Source organism: Bos mutus, chromosome 13 (genome assembly GCF_027580195.1).
Source record: "Bos mutus isolate GX-2022 chromosome 13, NWIPB_WYAK_1.1, whole genome shotgun sequence".
NCBI classification, from domain to species: Eukaryota; Metazoa; Chordata; class Mammalia; order Artiodactyla; family Bovidae; genus Bos; species Bos mutus.
In genome coordinates, this window is record NC_091629.1 from 32,585,354 (window position 1) to 32,607,877 (window position 22,524).

Consider the following 22,524-nt stretch of genomic DNA (forward strand, 5'->3'; position numbering starts at 1 on the left):
ACATTGGAAGAGATGAATAAGGTGATCATCAGGTATTTTTGTTTTGTTTTTCCCCAGAATTTAAAAAAGACATTTCCTAATACTGCTTGAAAAAGAAGTTAGAAACTCAAAAATTGCTGAATCTGAGACTTTCCCTTTGGCGTTATTTTTTCCTTTTCCCATAGAGAACAGCCAATGGGACAAGAGTAAAAGGGAAGATTTAACTTCTTTTATTTTTAAGGATGACTTAATAGTTGTAAAATTCCTGATATATGGGGTGATATGGTTTGGGAATTCCATAATAGCTTCTAAAAGGAACTTGTGAAAATACAGACAACCTCAACTTTGTGCTCACTGTGAGTTCATAGTAAATACGTTCCTATTTTTGTTTTTAGGGTGTATAATTATGAGCCGCTGACACAGTTGAAGAACGTCCGAGCAAATTACTATGGAAAATACATTGCTCTGAGAGGAACAGTGGTTCGAGTCAGTAATACAAAGCCTCTTTGTACCAAGATGGCTTTTCTTTGTGCTGCATGTGGAGAAATTCAGAGTTTATCTCTTCCAGATGGAAAATATAATCTTCCCACAAAGGTGATATCATGTTCTTTAACTACTTCATTGTTTTTAAAAATATTATTTATTCATTTATTTGGCTGTATCAGTTAGCTGCAGTAGTTGTGGCATGTGAGATCTTTATTGCGTCATGAATTGCATGGCGTGCAGGCTCCAGATCACGGCAGGCTCAGTAGATGTGGAGCACGGGCTTATTAGTTGCCCTGCAGCATGTGGGATCTTAGTTCCCTAACTAGGAATCGAACCCACATCCTGTGCGTTGCAAGGCGGATTCTTAACCATTGACCACCAGGGGAGTCCTGACTACATCCTTCTTTATCTTGATAAAGAAGACAAATCAGTGTACGGAAACCGTTTCCCAGTGTTTCTAAATACAGAGCTTATTTTTATTATTTTTGGTTTTTAAATTATAAAATACTTCAGGGTACAGAAAATAAAGAAATGAAACATCTCTACCCATCACTTGGAATTTACATTTTGCCAGCACCAGATATATCTTGAAAGATACATAAAGCATTACTGGTGTAACTTTAGTCTCTTTTTTTACCCCTTGCTTGTCCCATTCCCAGAGACAGCCACTATCTTGAAGTTAACATGTATTCTTTCTGTTCATTTTTTTATATTTTGACTTAATAGGTACACTTATTGTTTTCTTCCCTTTGTTTTGCTGTTTGAAACTGATGTGTTCCTTTTTTGTTAAACTATAGATTTTAAAACTACAGAAAATGTATAAATAATGTAACTAATATCTGTATAGCACCATTGCTGCTGCTAATTCGCTTCAGTCGTGTCCGACTCTGTGCGACCCCAGAAATGGCAGCCCACCAGGCTCCCCCATCCCTGGGATTCTCCAGGCAAGAACACTGGAGTGGGGATAGCACCATTATGAGTTGGCAAATATTTAGCTAATTTTTTAACAAAAAATGTTAAGTGTATTATAAAGTCTCTTTGTTTCCCTCTACAGTTCCATTAAACTTGTTCTACCCCTGGAGCCACTATTATGAAATCAGCATGTATTCTTCAAATCTACATTTTCATGTTTGATTATATATATGTATAGGATTTGTTTTGTTTACATAAGTGATATTCTGAAGGTAGCAAATTGCTACCTTTTTTTCACTTGGTTATTTTGGAATTCTGCCTGTTTTTTTATTATTATTTTTGGAGTACAATTGCTCTATAGGGTTGTGTTTCTGCTGTACAACATCATGCATCAGCTATTTGTATACATATATCCCTCCCACTCCTCATACCTGTCTTGATACATATCTAAATCTTTTCATTTACTGACTGGAGTAAAGGAATAGTCACTGTTTATCCATTCTCCTGGCAGACATGGTGCTGTTTCCACTTTTTCACAATTACGAATGATGCTGCTGAGAACGTTCTTATACACGTCTCCTTAGCAGAGGAATTCCTCAGTTATATGATATGCTTAATTTTAACTTTTTAGGCTGTAGCCAAAGTACTTTCCAGAATGTTGGTCCCAACTTACACCCCTTCTGGTAGTATTAGGCTGTTATAATTTCCCCATATTTTCATTAACACTTAGTATTGTTGGGTTTTTTAATTTTTGCCAGACTGATGGGTATAAAATCGTATTTCATTTTTAATATGAATGTCTATGATTTCTGTTATGTTTGAGCATCTTTTCACATCTTTATTGGTCATTCAGTTACTTTATTGAATTTTGTTTTAATTTCTGTTCATTTTTCTGTTTATACTATGGATAGAAGTTTTTATGAATTTTAGATATTGAATAGGGTTCCCTCATAGCTCAGTTGGTAATGAATCCGCCTGCAATGCAGGAGACCCTGGTTTGATTCCTGAGTCAGGAAGATCCACTGGAGAACGGATAGGCTACCCATTTCAGTATTCTTGGGCTTCCTTGTGGCTCAGCTGGTAAAGAATCACCTGCAATGTGGGAGACCTGGGTTTGATTCCTGGGTTGGGAGCATACCCTTTGATTTCTTACATTATAGATATTTTCTCCCAGTCTTTAGTTTAACTTTGTGGTACATTTTTTGTTTTAGAGTTTTACATTTTGACATGGTTAGATTGATCAGTCTTTTTCCTATGACTCTGTTACAAATGCATAGCTTAAGAAGGGCCCCTCACTCAAGCATTATAAGCATCGCTCTTAACATTTTCTTCCAATACTTTTAAAATTTAATTTTATTCTTTTTTTAACCCCAAAACATTTTGTATTGGCGTATAGCCAATTCACAGTTGTGATAGTTTCAAGTGAACAGCAAAGGGACTCATCCATATATATATATATATATATACACACACACACATATACATATATATATGTGTATACACACACACACGTCTCCATTCTCCCCAAACCCTCCTCCTATCCAGCCAATTCACAGTTGTGATAGTTTCAAGTGAACAGCAAAGGGACTCATCCATATATATATATATATATATGTACACACACACACACACACATCCATATATATATATATATATATATGTACACACACACACGCACGCACGCACGCATCTCCATTCTCCCTCAAACCCTCCTCCCATCCAGGCTGCCACATAACATTGAGCAGAGTTCCATGTGCTATACAATAGGTCTTTCTTGGTTATTCATTTTAAATACAGCAGTGTGTACATGACCTTCCCAAAGTCCCTAACTGTCCCTTCCACCTGGCAACCATAAGTTTGTTTTCTGAGTCTCTTTTCTGTTTTGTGAGTAAATTCATTTGTATCATTTCTTTTTAGATTCCATGTATAAGGAGTATCATATGATAGTTCTCCTTTTCTGTCTGACTGACTTCACTCAGTATGACACTCTTTAGGTCCATCCATCTTGCTACAAATGGCCTTATTTCATTCTTTTTAATGGCTGAGTACTACTCCATTGTATGTATGTACCACATTTTTATCCATTCCCCTGTCAATGGACATTTAGGTTGCTTCCATGTTTTAGCTATTGTAAACAGTGCTGCAGTGAACCTTGAAGTGCATGTATCTTTTCAGGCCATGTTTTTCTTCTTCCAGTACTTTTAAGTCTTGTATTTTCTATTTAGATCTTTCGTCCATCTGAAATTTAACTTTGTGAATGGCATTAAGCTAAGGATCTAATTTTATTATTTTAGGTGAAAACCCAATTGTCACCATTTCTACATTAATCCTTCTATTTCTGCTGATGTGTAATATGTCATCTGTCGTACACTATACTCCTGTAGACACATGAATCTGTTTTATATTACTGTTCCTATACCAGATCTACATGGTCCTACTTACATTGACCTTATTAAAACTTTTAATAAGGTAGAGAAACTTGCCATACCTATTCTTCTTTTCCAGAGTTGCCGTTACCATCCTTAGACTTTAATAAGTTTAGCATTAATTACATTTTTACTCAGATTGAACTTCCTAAGGCTTCCTTCTCTTGTAGGAAGAACAGAATGTGTTCAGCTGTTGGTTCTGAATAATCAATAGTGTTGATAAATGTGTGGCATCTACTATTTGGGCTTAAGATTCAGGACTGCCTTTAGGTCAGAGAGGTCAGGTGTTTATTTTTTTTTTTTTAATTTTATTTTTGGGGCCATGCCATACAGCTTGCAGAATCTTGATTTCCCGAATAGGGATTGAACCCAAGACCTTGGAGTGAAAGTACAGAGTCTTAACCTCTGGATCACCAGAGAATTCCCTGGCAAGGCCAGAATTTAAATCCTAATTTAAATCAGATATTTTCTGTAAATATTATTTGACCAAGGTATTTCCATGCCCTATAATATAGTAGGTAGAAATGCTAACTTGTTATTCATGTGTCTGAACTTAAGTGAAGCAAAATGATCAGAAGGATGATTGTTCCAGGTGGTCTCTGTTATAGTCACTATTGCTGCATAACTAATCACCATAGTGACTCAAAATAACAATCATTTTATTATTTCACATGGTTTCTGTAGGTTGAGTTTTGAAGAACTGGTTGTCTTGGTATTTCTAAGTCTTGATCTCTTATGAAGCTGGATGGAACAGCAAGGGACTGGAGTGGCTGGGCGCTGGCCAGCATCTCTTCTCTATATTATCTTTCTCTGTGGGCTGGTTTTGGCTTCTCACACACAGTATAGTTGCTCAGGACACTCCTCCTGCTCACATGACTGCCGATAGCTTCAAGAGGCAGAGTTCCAGCTGACGGCAGGAATGGCTCTGCCTCTTGAGGCAGCCTCAGAAGTCAAACAGCATCACTTCAGTCACATTCAGTTGGTTTCAAAGTGAGTCACAAGCCTGTCCACATTCCAGGAGAGGGAAATTAGACTCCAACTCTTAATAGGGGAGTGGCAAGGTTCTGGAAAGGTTTGAGGGGAGATATTGCAACCATATTTGGAAAACACAGTTTGCCACAGTCTCTTTATTTATAAATGCATCTTGAGGTACTTAAGTGATTTATGAAAATAAATGATTCATGAAAACTTGAACACTGACATGTTGAGGACTGCCTGTGTGGTACAATAAAAATATTATATTTAATACTATACAGATAGGGCAGAAAGAGATTAGATAGGAGAACTGGGGATTAAAGAAGACCAAGAAAGGCTTTTGAAAAAGAGAAGATTGGGGCTGGATGTGTGGGACTGGATATAAGTGAATGTTCAAGGATTGGGACAGTACTTGAATACAAAGGAAGGAATAAGTGCTTGGTGTGAGAGGCATGTAAGGAGCCTTGCATACCCACAGCAGAAAGAATAAGAGCAGTAATCAAGAGAGACCAGGTGAAAAAGTGCCTCAAAAACAGAATCAGTAATAGAAGGAAATAGATCATTGCAGCTTTTAGCTCATCTTACTTTAATACTGTTCTGGGATCAACTTTTAAACGTACTAAATGAAGCATTTTAACTTGAATTTTCCTGAGATTATAATTTAGCAAAATTTAAGTGTGAATTAATCTTGTTGCAGTGTCCTGTGCCAGCATGTCGAGGGAAGTCATTTACGGCTCTTCGTAGCTCTCCTCTCACAGTTACGATGGACTGGCAGTCAATCAAGTAAGCAATCAGACCATTAAATAAAAGGCAGGTTTTAGAGCTCTCATACTGCCAAGTAAATTTACAGTATTCCTGTATTATACTTTGATTCTTATGTGTAGAGAGTAATAAAGTATAAAAGGTTTATTTGGTGAAGAGTTACGTGTTGAAGTGATAATTATCTTTATTTGAGATTTGTTTTCTATCAGATTCCAGAAAGGATTTGATGGGCAAGTGTTTTGTCATTTTGCTACTGAGAAATTATTTTGTATCTCATTTATGTGACTCATTGAACTGGATTTACATATAAGCAAAGCTGTATGACAGACTAATGACAGACTACGGTCCGTGGGGTCACAAAAGTCAGACATGACTTAGCAACTAAACAACAGTGTTTCATTCCATAATGAAGATATTCTAGAAATAATATTGTTTTCAAGTTTTAAAATAGAGACTCCCTTAGAAATAGGTATTTCATCTTATGTTCACACTATTCATGAGACGTTTTACTGTATAGGTATTTAAAAAAACTTGTTTTTTGTTTTTGAAAGTCAGATAGTTTATGTGTGTATAGTTTTAGTCTAACAGTTTATCCCATTTTTTTTCTGGCTATAGCCCTGTAACTCATTCCTAAATATAATGTAATGGATAGTTTTGAAGTCAGAGTGCTATCCAGGAAACTTCTAAGAACATGGGGGAAAAGTGAAGTAAATTGCTACCAAGCCCTGTCCTAGCTTGACATCCTTCTGCCCTGTAAAAACCAAGACCAATATATACAGTAATCAACTGTGCACTATACTGAGATCTTTACAAACACAGCATTTTATAGAAGACGAAATGTTTAAAACTCTTGAGTGTGATCTTGTGCCTTGTGAATGGGGAAGCCTGGTTTCCAGCCTGTGTCTGTAATACTTTCACCACTGAAAAGGGTAGTGAGGGCCTCAAAGGTGCTATGAGGTCCACATAGATCCATGGAAGATCCAGTGATTTAATTACATTATTATGGCTTTTAAGTGATTTTAAAGTCTCTTTGTTTTTAGGGAAAAATAGCAGGCTAAAAATAGGCGTAAGTATTTTAACTGAATTTGAATGATCATCTCCTAATATTAGGAAATCAAACTTAGGAGTAGATGATTGAGAAAAAGAGGACATTTAAATCCTTTTTTTTTTTAAATATAAATTTATTTATTTTAATTGGAGGCTAATTACTTTACAATATTGTATTGATTTTGTGTACATCAACATGAATCCGCCACTGGTGTACAGGTGTTCCCCATCCTGAACCCCCCTCCCACCTCCCTCCCCATACCATTTAAATCCTTTTTGTGGGTTTTTAAAAGGTATTACTCAAGTTCATTTTAAATGAGTCAGTTATAGTAAAACTTTGTTAATGCAATGTTAGCTTACATGATAGTTGTTTTAGTCTATTGATAAAATGATTTTTTGCCCTAGAAGAAAGGGTACCTTCTTGCCATTTACGGTAAATTCAGTTTCATTTTTTTCTGAGCCTTAGTTTGGATGTCCATAAGGAATTAAATTATAGTTTTTCAGCTAGCACTGAAATGTTTGGATGCATCAGGGTGACAGTTTTATAGTGCATATCAGAATCAGAAGCAGTCCCAGTTCTAGGAGTTCATCTGATGAAGACAGTCACAACACTTGCAGAAATTACTTGCTGAAGGTTCGTTTTCACAGTGTTGATGACCAAAAATGGAGAATAGCCTAAACATCTGAAGTTAATATTATAAGAAGGATGGTACAGTGAATTACTGTATAGCCACTAATTATGATGATGTAGGAGAGTGTTTCGAAATGACATCCAGAAATGTTTACACTAAGTTTAGTGATAAAGCAGGTCACAGAATGTTTTCTACTATTAATATATAATACTGACTTTATTTATCTTTTTTTAAAAAACAACACTGTTAAATAAGACATGTTGAGAGTATACTGTTTGGGAAGTGAGATGAGGGTGATTGTTATTTTCTTCTTTCTGTTTATCTATGTTTTTAAGTTTTTCCAAAGGTGCCATAGAAATAGGTGTTCTTTTAATAAGAAAAGTCTAAAATATACTTTTTTTAAAGCAAAGTGATCTTAGCATGTTTGTGTCATTCTGATGCTTCTCATTGCAGTTCACCAGGATTTTAATTGATTAATTTACTTTTGGCTGTGCTCAGGCTGTCTCTAGTTGTGACGAGTGGAGGCTACTCTCTAGTTGTAGTGCGTGGGCTTTTCATTTTGGTGGCTTCTCTTATTGCAGAGCATGGACTCTAGGCATTCAGGCTTCAGTAGTTGTGGCACGTGGGCTCAGTAGTTGTGGCTCGTGAGCTTTAGAGCGTGGGCTCAGTAGTTGTGGTCCATGGGCTTAGTTGTCCTGTGGCATGAGGGATCTTCCTGGACCAGGGATTAAACCCGTGTACCCTACATTGGCAGGCGAATTCTTAACCACTGGACCACCAGGGAAGTCCCAGTTTGGCAGTTTTTAAATGTGCTTTGAGAGTGAAGGTAGTCGGTAATTGTGCAGTCGGGTTTGTGCTTACATTCATCATGTAAGTGATTAGAAGGTTTTAAAATAATGCATATTAAATGTTTTAAAAAACTTAATCAACATAGAAGGTCACAGTTCCTACAACTTCTTGTCCTATACATAATTCTAGATAGCATTATCATGTCTCTTTTTTCACTTTACTCATCCACTCTGTGAGCTGAGGACATTAGAGACATGGTGAGAGAGTAACAGGCAGGAAGGCCAGGGGTCTCCAAACAGAGGAAATAGGCTGCACGTGTCCGACATTTTTATCTCTCTTGACCGCAGGAGGAAACAAACTAGCGATATTTTTTTCCTTCTCTATACAAATTTAAAAGGAGGTTTCTCTTAAAATACTGTGTTGCCATAATGACACCTGGTTTCACCTGAAGTTAACTATTCTCAAACCTTGAGTTAACCAATGCATTTTTCTTATGGAAATGTTTGTCCTTAAGCTATGTTCAGAGAAGGCAATGGCACCCCACTCCCGTACTCCTGCCTGGAGAATCCCGTGGACGGAGGAGCCTAGAAGGCTGCAGTCCGTGGGGTCCCTGAGGGTCAGACATGACTGAGCGACTTTACTTTTACTTCTCACTTTCATGCATTGGAGAAGGAAATGGCAACCCACTTCAGTGATCTTGCCTGGAGAATCCCAGGGATGGGGGAGCCTGGTGGGCTGCCCGTCTATGGGGTCACACAGAGTCGGACACGACTGAAGTGACTTAGCAGCAGCAGTAAGCTATGTTAATGTACTATGCATTTACCCCAAACTCTGTCTTCAAGTTCCGCCTAATGGCTCAGAACCTACTTGACAAAGCAGTATGTTATACTCATTGTTCCCCTAATCTATGTAAATAAAACTATTTGTATGGTAATCTGCCCTTCTACAAGATTCAAGTCAATTGTTTTATGGCCCAGGATGAATTGTCCGGTGCCAAGATTATCCCAAAATACATCTTATGGATGAGGGACCTGGTGCCATTCTGAGTTTTAAGACATTCTTTTATTAACAGACTGCTAATGACTATATAACATCCAGCTGAAGACTAGCAGGGGGGTACTCTTTCTGCCCCCTTCTGATGCCTATGTCAGAAGCTTTCTCTATCTTCTTTATACTTTAATAAAACTTTATTACACAAAAGCTCTGAGTGATCAAGCCTCGTCTCTGGCCCCGGATTGAATTCTCCTCCTCCGGAGGCCAAGAATCCCGGCGTCTTTTTGTGGGTCAACAACAACCTTTCAATGGTACCTGCTTTCCCTTCTTCCCCTTCCACCTTTGGACTTTTTCCAGCTAAAATGTTATTTTTAAATTGTCCAGGTTTCCTTCTGTTTCCTAATCAGAATTATCTGTTATATTTTATTCATAGGTCATATCTGATAAAAACCAACAAACAGCACTTATATTTTTAATGATAATGTAAATATTGTTCAACAAAGAATCAACTCAGGTGATCAGATGCCAAGAGAAGGAAATGTAATTTGTGTAATTGGGTTGGGTTGTTTTGTTGGGCTTTTTCCCCCCTTAAAGGTAAATGACCAAGCATCAAAATCAAAATGGATTATCTTTGGCACTTCCCTGCTGGTCCAGTGGTTAAGAATCTGCCTTCCAATGCAGGGAGCGTGGGTTTGATCCCTGGTCAGAGAACTAAGATCCCATGTGCTATGGGACAGCTAAGCCCGTGGGCTGCCACTACTGAGCCCCTGTGCCACAACTAAGATACAGCCAAATAAATTTTTTTTTAAAGAGAGAATGTTTTTAAAAAATGGATTATCTTTTCTCATGCTTCACTGAATTATTTCATATTTTAACATGCTTCATATTTGGACTTTAATCTTGTTTAGCACTTTTCCAACTCTTTGTAATCTTTTTATCTATGGTGTTCTGGAAAAGTTTGAGTCTATCTGATCATGTCTTCATTCTGCTTGACACTCTTTTCCACTCTAGAATATCTCCTTTCTGTTTTCTCTCTTTGTACTTCCCTTCAGATTTATCCATTTAGTTGCTTATCCTTCACCCTTGCTTTTTTTAAAAAAAATATTTATTTATTTAACTGCATTGGGTCTTATTTGTGGCACATATGCTCTTTGTTGTGGTCCCCAAGGTTCTCCAGGCACTAGGGCTTCCCTCTAGTTGTGGCTCTTGGGCTGTAGAACACAGAGGCTCAGTAGTTGCAGCATGTAAGTTCTCTAGTTTTGCATGTGGGCTTAGTTGCTCCATGGCCTGGGATCGAACCCATGTTCCCTGAATTGCAAGACACATTCTTAACCACTGGACCACCTGGGAATCCCCCCATCCTTTGTTTTCTTTATGTTCTTCTCTAGATTTCTTTGGTTTTTTTGCTTGTATCCCTTCTGTAAATGTTTGCTTTTTATATACATCTTTAACTTTCCAATACTTTGGCCACCTCATGCGAAGAGTTGACTCATTGAAAAGACTCTGATGCTGGGAGGGATTGGGGGCAGGAGGAGAAGGGGATGACAGAGGATGAGATGGCTGGATGGTATCACCGACTTGATGGACATGAGTCTGAGTAAACTCCGGGAGTTGGTGATGGACAGGGAGGCCTGGCGTGCTGCAGTTCATGGGGTCGCAAAGAGTCAGACACGACTGAGCTTCTGAACTGAACTTTCCTGATTTCACACCTGTGTTTTCCAATAGTTTCTTTTTTATAGCAGCTTATTCTTGTTTTGTGAAGGTAATGTTTTCTCAGAAACTGTTAGCTTGTTTTGTTTTTAATGCTCCTCTCCTTTTTGAATTGTTGCCATTTCATCCTCAAATATCTGATGAGGAATGAGAAATTTGAAGTAGGTAGGTAGGTTTCCTTTGCTATTTCTTGGGTAGGAGTTTTTCTTCAAAAAGCCTCATCACTGGATAGAAGGTACGGTTTTGACTATCACCTTTTGCTTTATGAATGTGTTTTTTAATTTGATTTGGGCTCCTCAGGTGCCAGAATGAGGAGCCTTATGTTGGAGCTCTGACTCCCCTCTGGACACTTTATCTACCTTCACAGAGTAGATGGTCTGTTTCCTTGAAACAGTGCTCTGGTTTTGCTGCGTAGGGAGGCCTGATGGCTCTGGTGGGGTGCCCTCATTCTTGTGCCTTCCTGTCTACCCACCTTCCAAATAATTTCTGAATAGCTATTCAGTGACTTGCTTTCAGTTGATTATCTTGTTTTGTTTCAGCCATCCACTCCCAGTTTTCATTCCTGCCAGGTCCAACTTAGAAGGCTCTCTGGGGCTGAGAACATTGGCTCCCACTGCTCTTGTACCTGTGTAAATTTTTCCTGTGTGTATTCTGGAATTCACCTTATTTTATCCATCAATACTTTTCCATTTTCTATTTTCTAAAATTTCATATCTCTTACTTGTTGATGGCACCTCCGCACACCCCCAAATTTCCCTTCACTCTTTGAGTGACTGTCATCTTGGTGCACATTTTGATGGGAAGGTAGGCTAATGCATGTGCCTATTCTGCTATCTTTAATTGGAAATTGCCAAAGTAGTTTTAGATATACTGTTGAACTTTTTTAAACTAAAGAACTGCCCTTTATCTAGCTTAGCACCATGTGGACCCTGATTAGTTAATATGTTGAAGAAATAACCTAGAGTCAGTATAAGTCCTGACTGAAAACTGTTTAACTTTTTAGAATACAGGAGTTGATGTCTGATGATCAGCGAGAAGCAGGTCGGATTCCACGAACAATAGAATGTGAGCTTGTTCATGATCTCGTGGATAGCTGTGTCCCAGGAGACACAGTGACTATTACCGGAGTTGTCAAAGTCTCCAATGCTGAGGAAGGTGTGGTATGACTTTCCTCAATCTGACTGTCTCTCAGTAGTTTGTCAGCATTCATCTTTTCCCTTTTAAAGATATTTCTGAATTTCCAGCAATTTAAAGAACTCTTTGATTCTTATATAGGTGACACTTTAACTCTAAAATAAAGGTTTATTTAGTAATATAACTCACCATGCCTTTCTTTTACATTCTACTTGAATCTCTGTAGGGAAAATGAAAATACCAATTACTGTATTTTTGTACTTTGAAATTTACAGGTTCTCGAAATAAGAATGACAAATGCATGTTCCTTTTGTACATTGAAGCAAATTCTGTTAGCAATAACAAAGGACAGAAAACAAAGGCTTCCGAGGATGGATGTAAGCATGGAGCATTGATGGAGTTCTCACTTAAAGACCTTTATGCCATCCAGGAGATTCAGTCTGAAGAAAACCTGTTTAAACTCATTGTCAAGTATGTATGAGATTATCTCAAGTTTTATTTTATCATGTGCATGTTGGGGGTGCTTTTGGCTACCAGTAACTGAAAACCAGTCAAAATGGTTGCAAATTACAATTCATTAGACATCTTTAGACCTGTGCAGCCAAGTCACTGAAAGGATACTAAAGGGTGAACTGTATACATAATATTTAAAGAAGGGATAAAATTTCATATTTTATTTCTATTCATATTTTATTTCTATTCATATTTGAACTGAAATTTCATATTCAGTTCAAAGAATTAGAATACATAAGGCCATATATGAATATATGAAGTATTATGTTGAATATAAAGAAGTATTTTCCATTCATCAATTATATAATCCTATTCATACAAACAAAAAGGGCAGGGTGGAAGAGATATAATTCAGCTATTTACTCATTTTTGTATAGCCTGTGAGCTAATATTGGTTTTTATGTTTTTTCATGACTGAAGAAAATCAGAAGAAGAATATTTCATGACATACAAAATTATGTGAAAGTCAGATTTTGCTGTCCAAAAACAGACTTTTCTTGGAACACAGCCACACTCGTTCATTTACATAGCGTCTGACTGCTTTTGAGCTACAGTGACAGAGTTGAGTAGACGTGATAGAGATGGGTCACAGATATTTACTGTTTGTACCTTTACAAATAAGATTGCTCATCTCTAGTTGAAACAATAAGGAAAATTTACTATCTCACATTAACTGGTTACTCAACAGAAGAGTCATGGGGCAGTGAATTCCAAAGTAATTTCAATTAGTTGTATGTAGAGCAGAGGGTTGCTTGTTTACTTTTAGAAAGCAAGAAAGAGAGTCATATAGAAGTCACTTACTATTGAGAAGTATTTCAGAATAGTTTTTATTTCTGTTATTGTCCTGCAATAGAGAAGAAACAGTGTAGAGGTACTTTTGCTATAGTGGTTACAGACTTTTTTAGGGAGATATAAACCTAATTTGGAAAACTCAGCAGTGGCCACAGGACTGGAAAAGGTCAGTTTTCATTCCAACCCCAAAGAAAGGCAATGCCAAAGAATGCTCAAACTACCGCACAACTGCACTCATCTCACACGCTAGTAAAGTAATGCTCAAAATTCTCCAAGCCAGGCTTCAGCAATATGTGAACCGTGAACTTCATGATGTTCAAGCTGGTTTTAGAAAAGGCAGAGGAACCAGAAATCAAATTGCCAACATCCCCTGGATCATGAAAAAAGCAAGAGAGTTCCAGAAAAACATCTATTTCTGCTTTATTGACTATGCCAAAGCCTTTGACTGTGTGGATCACAAGCAACTGTGGAAAATTCTGAAAGAGATGGCAATACCAGAACACCTGATCTGCCTCTTGAGAAATTTGTATGCAGGTCAGGAAGCAACAGTTAGAACTGGACATGGAACAACAGACTGGTTCCAAATAGGAAAGGAGTTCATCAAGGCTGTATATTGTCACCCTGTTTATTTAACTTCTATGCAGAGTACATCATGAGAAACGCTGGACTGGAAGAAACACAAGCTGGAATCAAGATTGCCAGGAGAAATATCAATAACCTCAGATATGCAGATGATACCACCCTTATGGCAGAAAGTGAAAAGGAACTAAAAAGCCTCTTGATGAAAGTGAAAGTGGAGAGTGAAAAAGTTGGCTTAAAGCTCAACATTCAGAAAACGAAGATCATGGCATCCGGTCCCATCACTTCATGGGAAATAGATGGGAAACAGTGGAAACAGTGTCAGACTTTGTTTTTCTGGGCTCCAAAATCACTGCAGATGGTGACTGCAGCCATGAAATTAAAAGACGCTTGCTCCTTGGAAGGAAAGTTATGACCAACCTAGATAGCATATTCAAAAGCAGAGACATTACTTTGCCAACAAAGGTTTGTCTAGTCAAGGCTATGGTTTTCCCTGTGGTCATGTATGGATGTGAGAGTTGGACTGTAAAGAAGGCTGAGCACCGAAGAATTGATGCTTTTGAACTGTGGTGTTGGAGAAGACTCTTGAGAGTCCCTTGGACTGCAAGGAGATCCAACCAGTCCATTCTGAAGGAGATGAGCCCTGGGATTTCTTTGGAAGGAATGATGCTAAAGCTGAAACTCTAGTACTTTGGCCACTTCATGCGAAGAGTTGACTCATTGGAAAACACTCTGATGCTGGGAGGGATTGGGGGCAGGAGGAGAAGGGGACGACAGAGGATGAGATGGCTGAATGGCATCACTGACTCAATGGACGTGAGTCTGAGTGAACTCCGGGAGTTGGTGATGGACAGGGAGGCCTGGCGTGCTGCGATTCATGGGGTCACAAAGAGTCGGACATGACCGAGTGACTGATCTGATCTGAAACCTAAGTTAGAATCTTGCTTCAGCCACTTCCGGTTGTAATCTGGGGCATTTAATTTCTCCTTCATTTTTATCTTCTAAAGTAGAAATAATAACACCTGCCTCAGAATGTTGTTCTAAAGATTAAATGAGATTTCATTATATCCTTAACATGGTTAACACAATGTGCTGTTATTTTGGCAGTTTTTTGGATAATTTTGAAGAAATAGAAAATGAGAGACTAGATAGTAGATGTACCAAACAGAGGTAAGGAACTGAGATTTTGAAGTGCATTGTATTAGAAAAATAGATCTTGTCATTTAGCCTTTGGGCTCTAGGAGAATTTGACACTTTTTTCTTTCTGCCTTTAATATGTTAATTAGCAAGTTGGGAAAAGTATAGATTCCTTGAGGGTTTTTTGTTCTTAAACCCTCAGAGATATCCTTTGAATAGATAGCCATCCAAACCCATCCTGATAGATAGGGTGCCCTGACCTAGGGAGACTCCGGTGATCTGGTGGTAAGTGGTGGAGTGGTGAGTGGTCTGTAGCAGGTGGCCACGGAACTCCCTGGTTGAGGACCAAAACACCTCTTTGGTACCTCTTACCAATTAAAATAACAATGAACATGTGCGGTGGTCCTTTTTTCTGCCATACTTAATGAAGTACGTATGTTAGTATGAAAAACTTGGGTTTCCTTCCTACAGTTTGCTTTTACCTTTTAGTTCTAAATCTAGAATTTTTCATGGCTCTCCATTTGTTAATCTTGCAGGGATTGGCAAACTAGGAAAGCTGCCTATTTTGGTAAATAAAGTTTTATTAGAACACAGCCCTACCCATTAATTTGCAAATTATTGATTGTTGCTTTAATGAAAGTTGGGTAGTTAGGACCTAGACAGTAAAAGTGAAACTATTTATTTTCTGGCCCTTTATGAAAAATGTTGTCACCCCTTCAGTTCAGTTCAGTTCAGTTGCTCAGTCATGTCCGACTCTTTGCTACTCCTTGAACCACAGCACGCCAGGCCTCTCTGTCCATCACCAACTCCCAGAGTCCACTCAAACCCGTGTCTATTGAGTTGGTGATGCCATCCAACCATCTCATCCTCTGTTGTCCCCTTCTCCTCCTGCCTTCCATCTTTCCCAGCATCAGGATCTTTTCCAATGAGTCAGCTCTTCACATCAGGTGGCCAAAGTATTGGAGTTTCAACTTCAACACCTGTCCTTCCAATGAATATTCACGACTGATCTCCTTTAAGATGGACTGGTTGGATCTCCTTGTCAACCCTTGCTAGATTAACAAATGGAAGCCTTTGAGAAGAGAATGGAGAAGACAAATAGAAGGCTGTTTTAGTTTAGGTTCCTTCAGAAACAATGATTTGCATAAGTGTGGTTTACTGGGAGATAATCCCCAGATATACTGAGAAGGGAATGAGAAAGTGAGACAGAGAAGGGAGGCAATCAGTGTCTGGTGCCTTAATGAAGGCTTAATCTTTTCTGAGGCCTCTGGGACACTTGACTAAAGACCTAGCCTCAGTATTTTTCCATTTAAGGGTCTAGATTTGGAGCTGCTCCTGAGAATATTAGACATGCCAGCACTTGTGTTCTGCCCAGCCTGCCTGCTGCTAATGCTTCTGCAGCCGTAGAAAGCCTTTTGGCACACAGATGCAGTTGCTTGGTAGGAGGTGAGCAGTGATCTGCAGGAGCATGCTGAACAATATTTGCCAAGGGGATATGGCAGGATACCAACTTTGTGTTTACATATATTAACAGAGAGAAAATGATTCAGAGTTTATTCCTGATTGTATGTCTCCCACCCTGTCCTTTTTGTTCCTGTTTATACAACTGACAGATGTGAGATACTTCTTTATATTAAATATAATACTTGATATGTTAATATATGACCTTATTTATTCTGATTCTTTCAACTGAAAAAATGAAATTTTATTCTTTCTTTAAATATTGTGTATTCAGTTCACCCTTTAGTCTCCTTCTTTCAATGACTTGGCTACACAGGTCTAAAGATGTCTATTCATATAAAAGATAATTCTTTACCCTAAAGTATTAGGGTGCAAAATAACCCATAATCATAACACATGATTATAATTTTTTTTTTTTTTTTTGCCGTGCTACACTGCATGCAGAATCTTAGTTCCCTAACCAGGGATCAAACCCCTGATGCAGTATCTTAACCACTGAACTGTCAGGGAAGTCCCTATGATGCGTTTTAAAGGCTAGTAATGTAAATGCTTTGTAAGTACCCTGTCTCCCTTACATAGACACAATTTCTAAAGTATTCTTCCCTTTATAGATTCATCAAGAATTTTGATAAATTTATTGTTAGAATAAAGTTTCTTGAGCTGTTTGGTACTAAGTAAAGTAAATTAAGCAGATTGTAAAGTAGATCTTCTTTATCACCTGAAAATGTGAGTTAGAATTTATGAATTGTATTCTGTTTTTCAGCTCGCTTTGCCCTGTCATTTTTGGTCATGAAGTAAGTATTTTACTTCATTTTACTCAAAAATACATAAATTTAGCAAAAATAGAATATTAAGATTTTACAAAAAATAGTAATTTCTGTTGGCTAGTTATTCATAGTTTAATATGAATCATTATTCTCCATAAATGAATGATGTGAGAGAGAAACCACAGTTCCTTATAAGATAGAACTTCCTACCAATTAGAGTTAGTAGGAATGGACTTTTTTTAAAGTGACTCTGGACACAGTAGATGGCAAAGCAGAAGCTAACCAATACTTCTCAGGTTTGTGGAATGGATTCAATGCCTGGCAAGGTAGGTCTTTACTTGGTGACTTTTACGATACCTTATTTTATATGCTTTCTAATCATTTACATTAAAGAAGTGTATTTTTAGACTTTTCTTAGGAAAAGAGAAAAGCAAAATGCAGTCATGTTTTTTTAAAAAAAAATCCCCACACAAATGTTTTAAATATAGGAGGAGCACCCCTTTTGCTAGTCATCTTTGTTTTTCTTTCTTGTTTTTTCTCTCTCTTCTTTCACATTTGAGCTTGTTAAAGCAGGTTTGGCATTAGCACTCTTTGGAGGAAGCCAGAAATATGCAGATGACAAAAACAGAATTCCAGTTCGAGGAGATCCCCATGTCCTTGTTGTTGGAGACCCAGGCTTGGGAAAAAGTCAGATGCTACAGGTAAGAAATCAGACATTTAGGATTTGACCTTTTGCTTATAAAATGCATGAATAATTCACAAATGAATTTTCCTAAAACATGGGGTATTTGTATTCCAGAGGATATCATTTGTCAAATAGTGTGAGTGAGTTGGGGGTTTGTGTGAGTAACTTGTATCTGACCATCCTTTCACATTGAGCCAGTCTCCTGTCACACAGGCTGTACAAGCATACTGCTCTGTTAAGATGTCAACTATTGTAAAATATTAACCATTTCCCTAACCCCTATTTTTTTTATTTAAAAAAAAATACAATTTCTTTCTTTTCAAAAATATTTATTTATTTATTTGGCTGTACTGGGTCTTAGTTGTGACATTCAGGGTCTTCGGTTTTCACTGGGGTATGTGGGATCTTTAGATGCAGCAGGCAGGATCCAGTTCCTTGACCAAGAATTTAACTTGGGGCCCCCCCTGCCCTGCATTGGGAGGATGAAGTCTTAGCCACTGGACCACCAGGGAAGTCCCTCTAACCATTTTTTGTATGCAGCATTGCTATACTAGTCTTTATTGTTGTGACCTTACCTATGAATAGAATAGTTCAAGAAAGTAAAGCAGGCTCACCCAATATTTCTTTATGCAACTATATAAACACTGAATTCGGCTTTAAGAATAGTCTGATAGAGGTCAATCACATCCATCTCCACTGCTTCTCTCTGAGTCTAAAACAGGGAAATTCCCATGACCAATATGTTGTTGGTCCCCAAGATTCTAGCTCTGCCCATCAGAGCCTAGTAGTTCTCCCCGTGCTGCCCTAGAAGGTGCAGCCTTTGGAATGCTTGTGCTTGGAGTGACACCTGCCAAGCCAATGTAAGAATGGTTAGGAACCCTATCACTATCAGCTTTGGAGCTTTTTGAAAATACTGTGGCCTTCCCCAGTATTAAGAATTAAGAATCTCTTGGTTAAGGATCTTAGCATCTATACGTTTATAACCACAGGTGATTCTGAAGTGCAGCCAGAATTGAAAACTCTGGTCTCCTCATTGTATTAATAACCTGTCCATCAGGGTCATTATTCCCTATGGCTGAGTGTTAAATTAGTTATTTTTTTTTTTTCTATTCATTTAAAGTTTCATATAAATCACAACTAGTTTATTGTGTTACAAGCTAACTGGGTGGTGCCTAGAAAGGGACTTTGGGAATGCTAGTTATGTTGTTTCTTGATATGGGTGTCAGTTGCATGGAAATTTGTTGAACTGTACAGTTATATGTACTATAATTATGTACATTATATTTAAATAAAAAGTATACTTCAAAAAATCAGTTATTTTAATTTCTAATCTGATATTTTTTAAATCCTGTGTTTTCATATTTTGTTTTGGCCAGTTGGGCCAACTTGTTTTTATTCTATTCTGAACCCTTGCTGCAAGCCTGATAACTGAGACACAGAGTATCCAGTTATAGGTGAAACAGAGTAGATGGTAAAAATGAAAACAGTATACTTAGGTAAGGTATGCGGGTAAAAGTGTGTGTGGGAATCTGAATTTCATTTAAGTCTGCTAGCCCCAGTAAGCCAAAGTTTTTAAAAATTAGGCTAATACTAACAGTTATGATGGAGAAGACTCTTGAGAGTCCCTTGGATTGCCAGGAGATCCAGCCAGTCCATCCTAAAGGATATCAGTCCTGGGTGTTCATTGGAAGGACTGGTGTTGAAGCTGAGACTCCAATACTTTGGCCACCTGATGCGAAGAGCTGACTCATTGGGAAAGACCCTGATGCTGGGAAAGACTGAGGGCAGGAGGAGAAGGGGACGACAGAGGATGAGATGGTTGGATGGCATCACCGATTCAATGGACATGAGTTTGGGTAAACTCCGGGAGTTGGTGATGGACAGGGAGGCCTGGTGTGCTGTGGTTCATGGGGTCGCAGAGTCAGACACGACTGAGCGACTGAACTGAACTGAACAGTTATGAGTCATTTATATTTTTAAACTATTTTCCTCTGACCATTTAGTAAGCCAACATATTCTCAAACTAACAACTAAGGAATTACAAGTAACAAAAATAATGATAGCTTCCATTTATTTAGCTAGGCACCAAAGCTTCCCTTAGGTGTGTGCTACATCAGTCCAGAGCACACTATTGACATAGGAGGGTAAGCACTGCCTACTAGGGCTGTGAGGTGCACAGAGGTGTACAGTGGCCTTGCACGAGGCACATATATGCCATGTACCAGGTTAAGTCTGCGTATATGATCTCATTTAACCCTCAAGGCAGTGTGTAATAAAACCGAAGGAAGCTGAGGTTTCAAGAGAGGTTCAAGAGTAGCACCACCAGTAGGTACAAGATAGAGCCAAGACCTGTTTAAACAGATCTACCTGCCTCCAGAGGTCCATGCTTTTAGCTCTTGCACTACTTAACTACTTTTCTGTGTACTGTTACCTTGTTTCATGGTGAACACTATTAAGCCATTTTATTACCTGGTGTTTAAAGAAGCACTGGGGTTTCTGAAACTAAAATTAATACTTATATATTTGCTATTTTAACTTGAAGCATAAATTGCAATTGTGTATTCACATGACCACAGACTAGAATCAGCCTGCATGGGTTTGATTTAATCCTAACCTCACACCTTCATAGCTGTGTGAGTTACTCTATTCAGACCTTAGTTCTACATCAGTAACAGGTGTATAGTACTGTGTATAATACTGTATAATACTCTTACTGTGGTGGTGAAGATTGTATGGGAAAGCTTTTAGAAGAATGACTGGCATATAGCTAATGTTTGTGAGCCACTACTGTATTATTTCCCTTTTACTTTGATTCTTTTAAACTCTCCATTTCATTAGGCAGTATGCAGTGTTGCTCCACGTGGCGTGTATGTTTGTGGTAATACCACAACCACCTCTGGTTTGACTGTAACTCTTTCAAAAGATAGTTCCTCTGGAGATTTTGCTTTGGAAGCTGGTGCCCTAGTACTTGGTGATCAAGGTAAGAGGCCAAAGCAGATAATAATAATTCTGGGGCTTTTTTAAAGTCTTTTCTTTTTCAATTACTTTCTTTACATTCTGTTCCAAGAGTCATTTATAAGACATCTAGTTGGAAGGCTCAGCAGGAAGAGATCGACAGTTGGGCTCTGCTGCCTGTTTCTCTTTGTGATGTTTTAACCCTATTGGGAAAACATACCTATGTATGTGTCAGGCAGTGTGTACCCAGATTCTAGTCCAGCTGAGATCATTCCTTCCAGTTTGCCAGCAATGTCACATTTCTAAATCCAGTAACTGTCAGCCATGTTTGGCATAGCTGATCACTGCATCAATGGAATACTTTATCTCCTTGGTTTCTAGGACACTGTGCTCTTCTGATTTTCTTCTTACTTTACTCACTGTTGCGTCTGTCTTTACTTGTTCTTCATCTCCCCAGCCTCTTAACTGGTTGGCTCCTCAGAGTACTTAGTTTTTGTAGTATTTTCTTCTCAGCCTGTACTTATCTGCTTGGTTATTTTATCTAGTTTCATGGCTCTTCACCTACCTATATGCTGAAGTTTTCCAGATTTATGTTTCTTCTCCCTTGAACTCCAGGCATATATATCCCTTTGCCTATGCAGTATCTCTGCAACTTTCTCAAACCTAGCATGTCCAAAGCCAAAATCTTCATCTTCCCCTCTCAGTAAATGACAGTTCCATCCTGCTATTTGCTTATATCAGGAAACATGAAGACATTCTTGATTTTTTTCTCATACCTCACATCCAGGCTGTCAGCAGACTTTGTTTGCTCTACCTTCTGGATACCACTTATCCACTGCTGCTGCACCATCATCTCTCACATGGATTATTACTGTGATCTAGTTGGCATGCCTGTGACCACCCTTGCTCTATTGTTTGTAACAAGGCAGAGCAATCCCATTAAAACTTAGATCACATTGTTCTTCTGTTCAAAACCCTTCAGTGCCTTCCCATCTTACTTGGTGAAAGCCAGGTTTGATATTGACACAGATGCCCTTTAATCACCATTTCATATTCTGGCCTTTAATCACCTCTTTTGCCTCATTATCTGCCCGTTTCTTCACTCTTATTCCTCTTCCCCAGCTACATAGGCCTCCTTGCTATACCTCGAAGTATAGCACCAGCACTCCAGGCATGTCATGTTCCCACATTGCAGCCTTTGTACTTCGGAACCTTCTTACTCCAGATAGTCTGCAGGGCTCTTTCAATTTTTTGTTCAAAAGACCCCAGTGTGACCTTCCCTTAACAACACATTTTACACTGTAATCCCCACCCCCACTGACCCTGTTCGCCTTATCCTACTCTACGTCTCTTGCCAGAGCACTTTTTTAATTGTCTGCCTCCAACACTGAACAGAATGTAACCTTCACAACAAGGACTGACAATTTTGTCTTTGCAGTGTTATATCCACATGCCTAGAATACAGTGTTGTTGTTTAGTCGATAAGTCATGTCCAATTATTTGCTACCCCATGGACTGCAGCATGCTGGGCTCCTCTGTCTTCCACTGTCTCCAGGAGTTTGCTTAAATTCATGTCCACTGAATTGGTGATGCTATCTAACCACCTTATCCTCTGCCGCCCACTTCTCCTGCCTTCAATCCCAGCATCAGCTCTTTGCATTAGGTGGCCAGAGTTTTGGAGCTTCAGCAACAGTCCTTCCAATGAAGGACTGTTTGATCTCCTTGCAGTCCAAGGGACCCTCAGGAGTCTTCTATAGCACCACAGTTTGAAAGTAGCAATTCTTTGGCAT

The 22,524-nt window shown here is 38.5% G+C and overlaps 1 protein-coding gene across 3 annotated transcripts in view; it reads left to right on the forward strand.

Annotated features, from left to right (window-relative positions):
- Positions 1 to 22,524, forward strand: part of MCM8 (minichromosome maintenance 8 homologous recombination repair factor) — a 46,992-nt gene that overhangs the window by 8,111 nt on the left and 16,357 nt on the right. For all 3 annotated transcript variants that reach the window (XM_070381257.1, XM_005891052.3, XM_070381258.1), the window contains exons 7-13: positions 375 to 573; positions 5,476 to 5,561; positions 11,715 to 11,866; positions 12,121 to 12,316; positions 17,091 to 17,121; positions 17,655 to 17,795; positions 20,618 to 20,759. In XM_070381257.1, the coding sequence (XP_070237358.1) occupies positions 375 to 573; positions 5,476 to 5,561; positions 11,715 to 11,866; positions 12,121 to 12,316; positions 17,091 to 17,121; positions 17,655 to 17,795; positions 20,618 to 20,759 (947 nt within the window). The remainder of the gene's footprint in view (positions 1 to 374; positions 574 to 5,475; positions 5,562 to 11,714; positions 11,867 to 12,120; positions 12,317 to 17,090; positions 17,122 to 17,654; positions 17,796 to 20,617; positions 20,760 to 22,524) is intronic.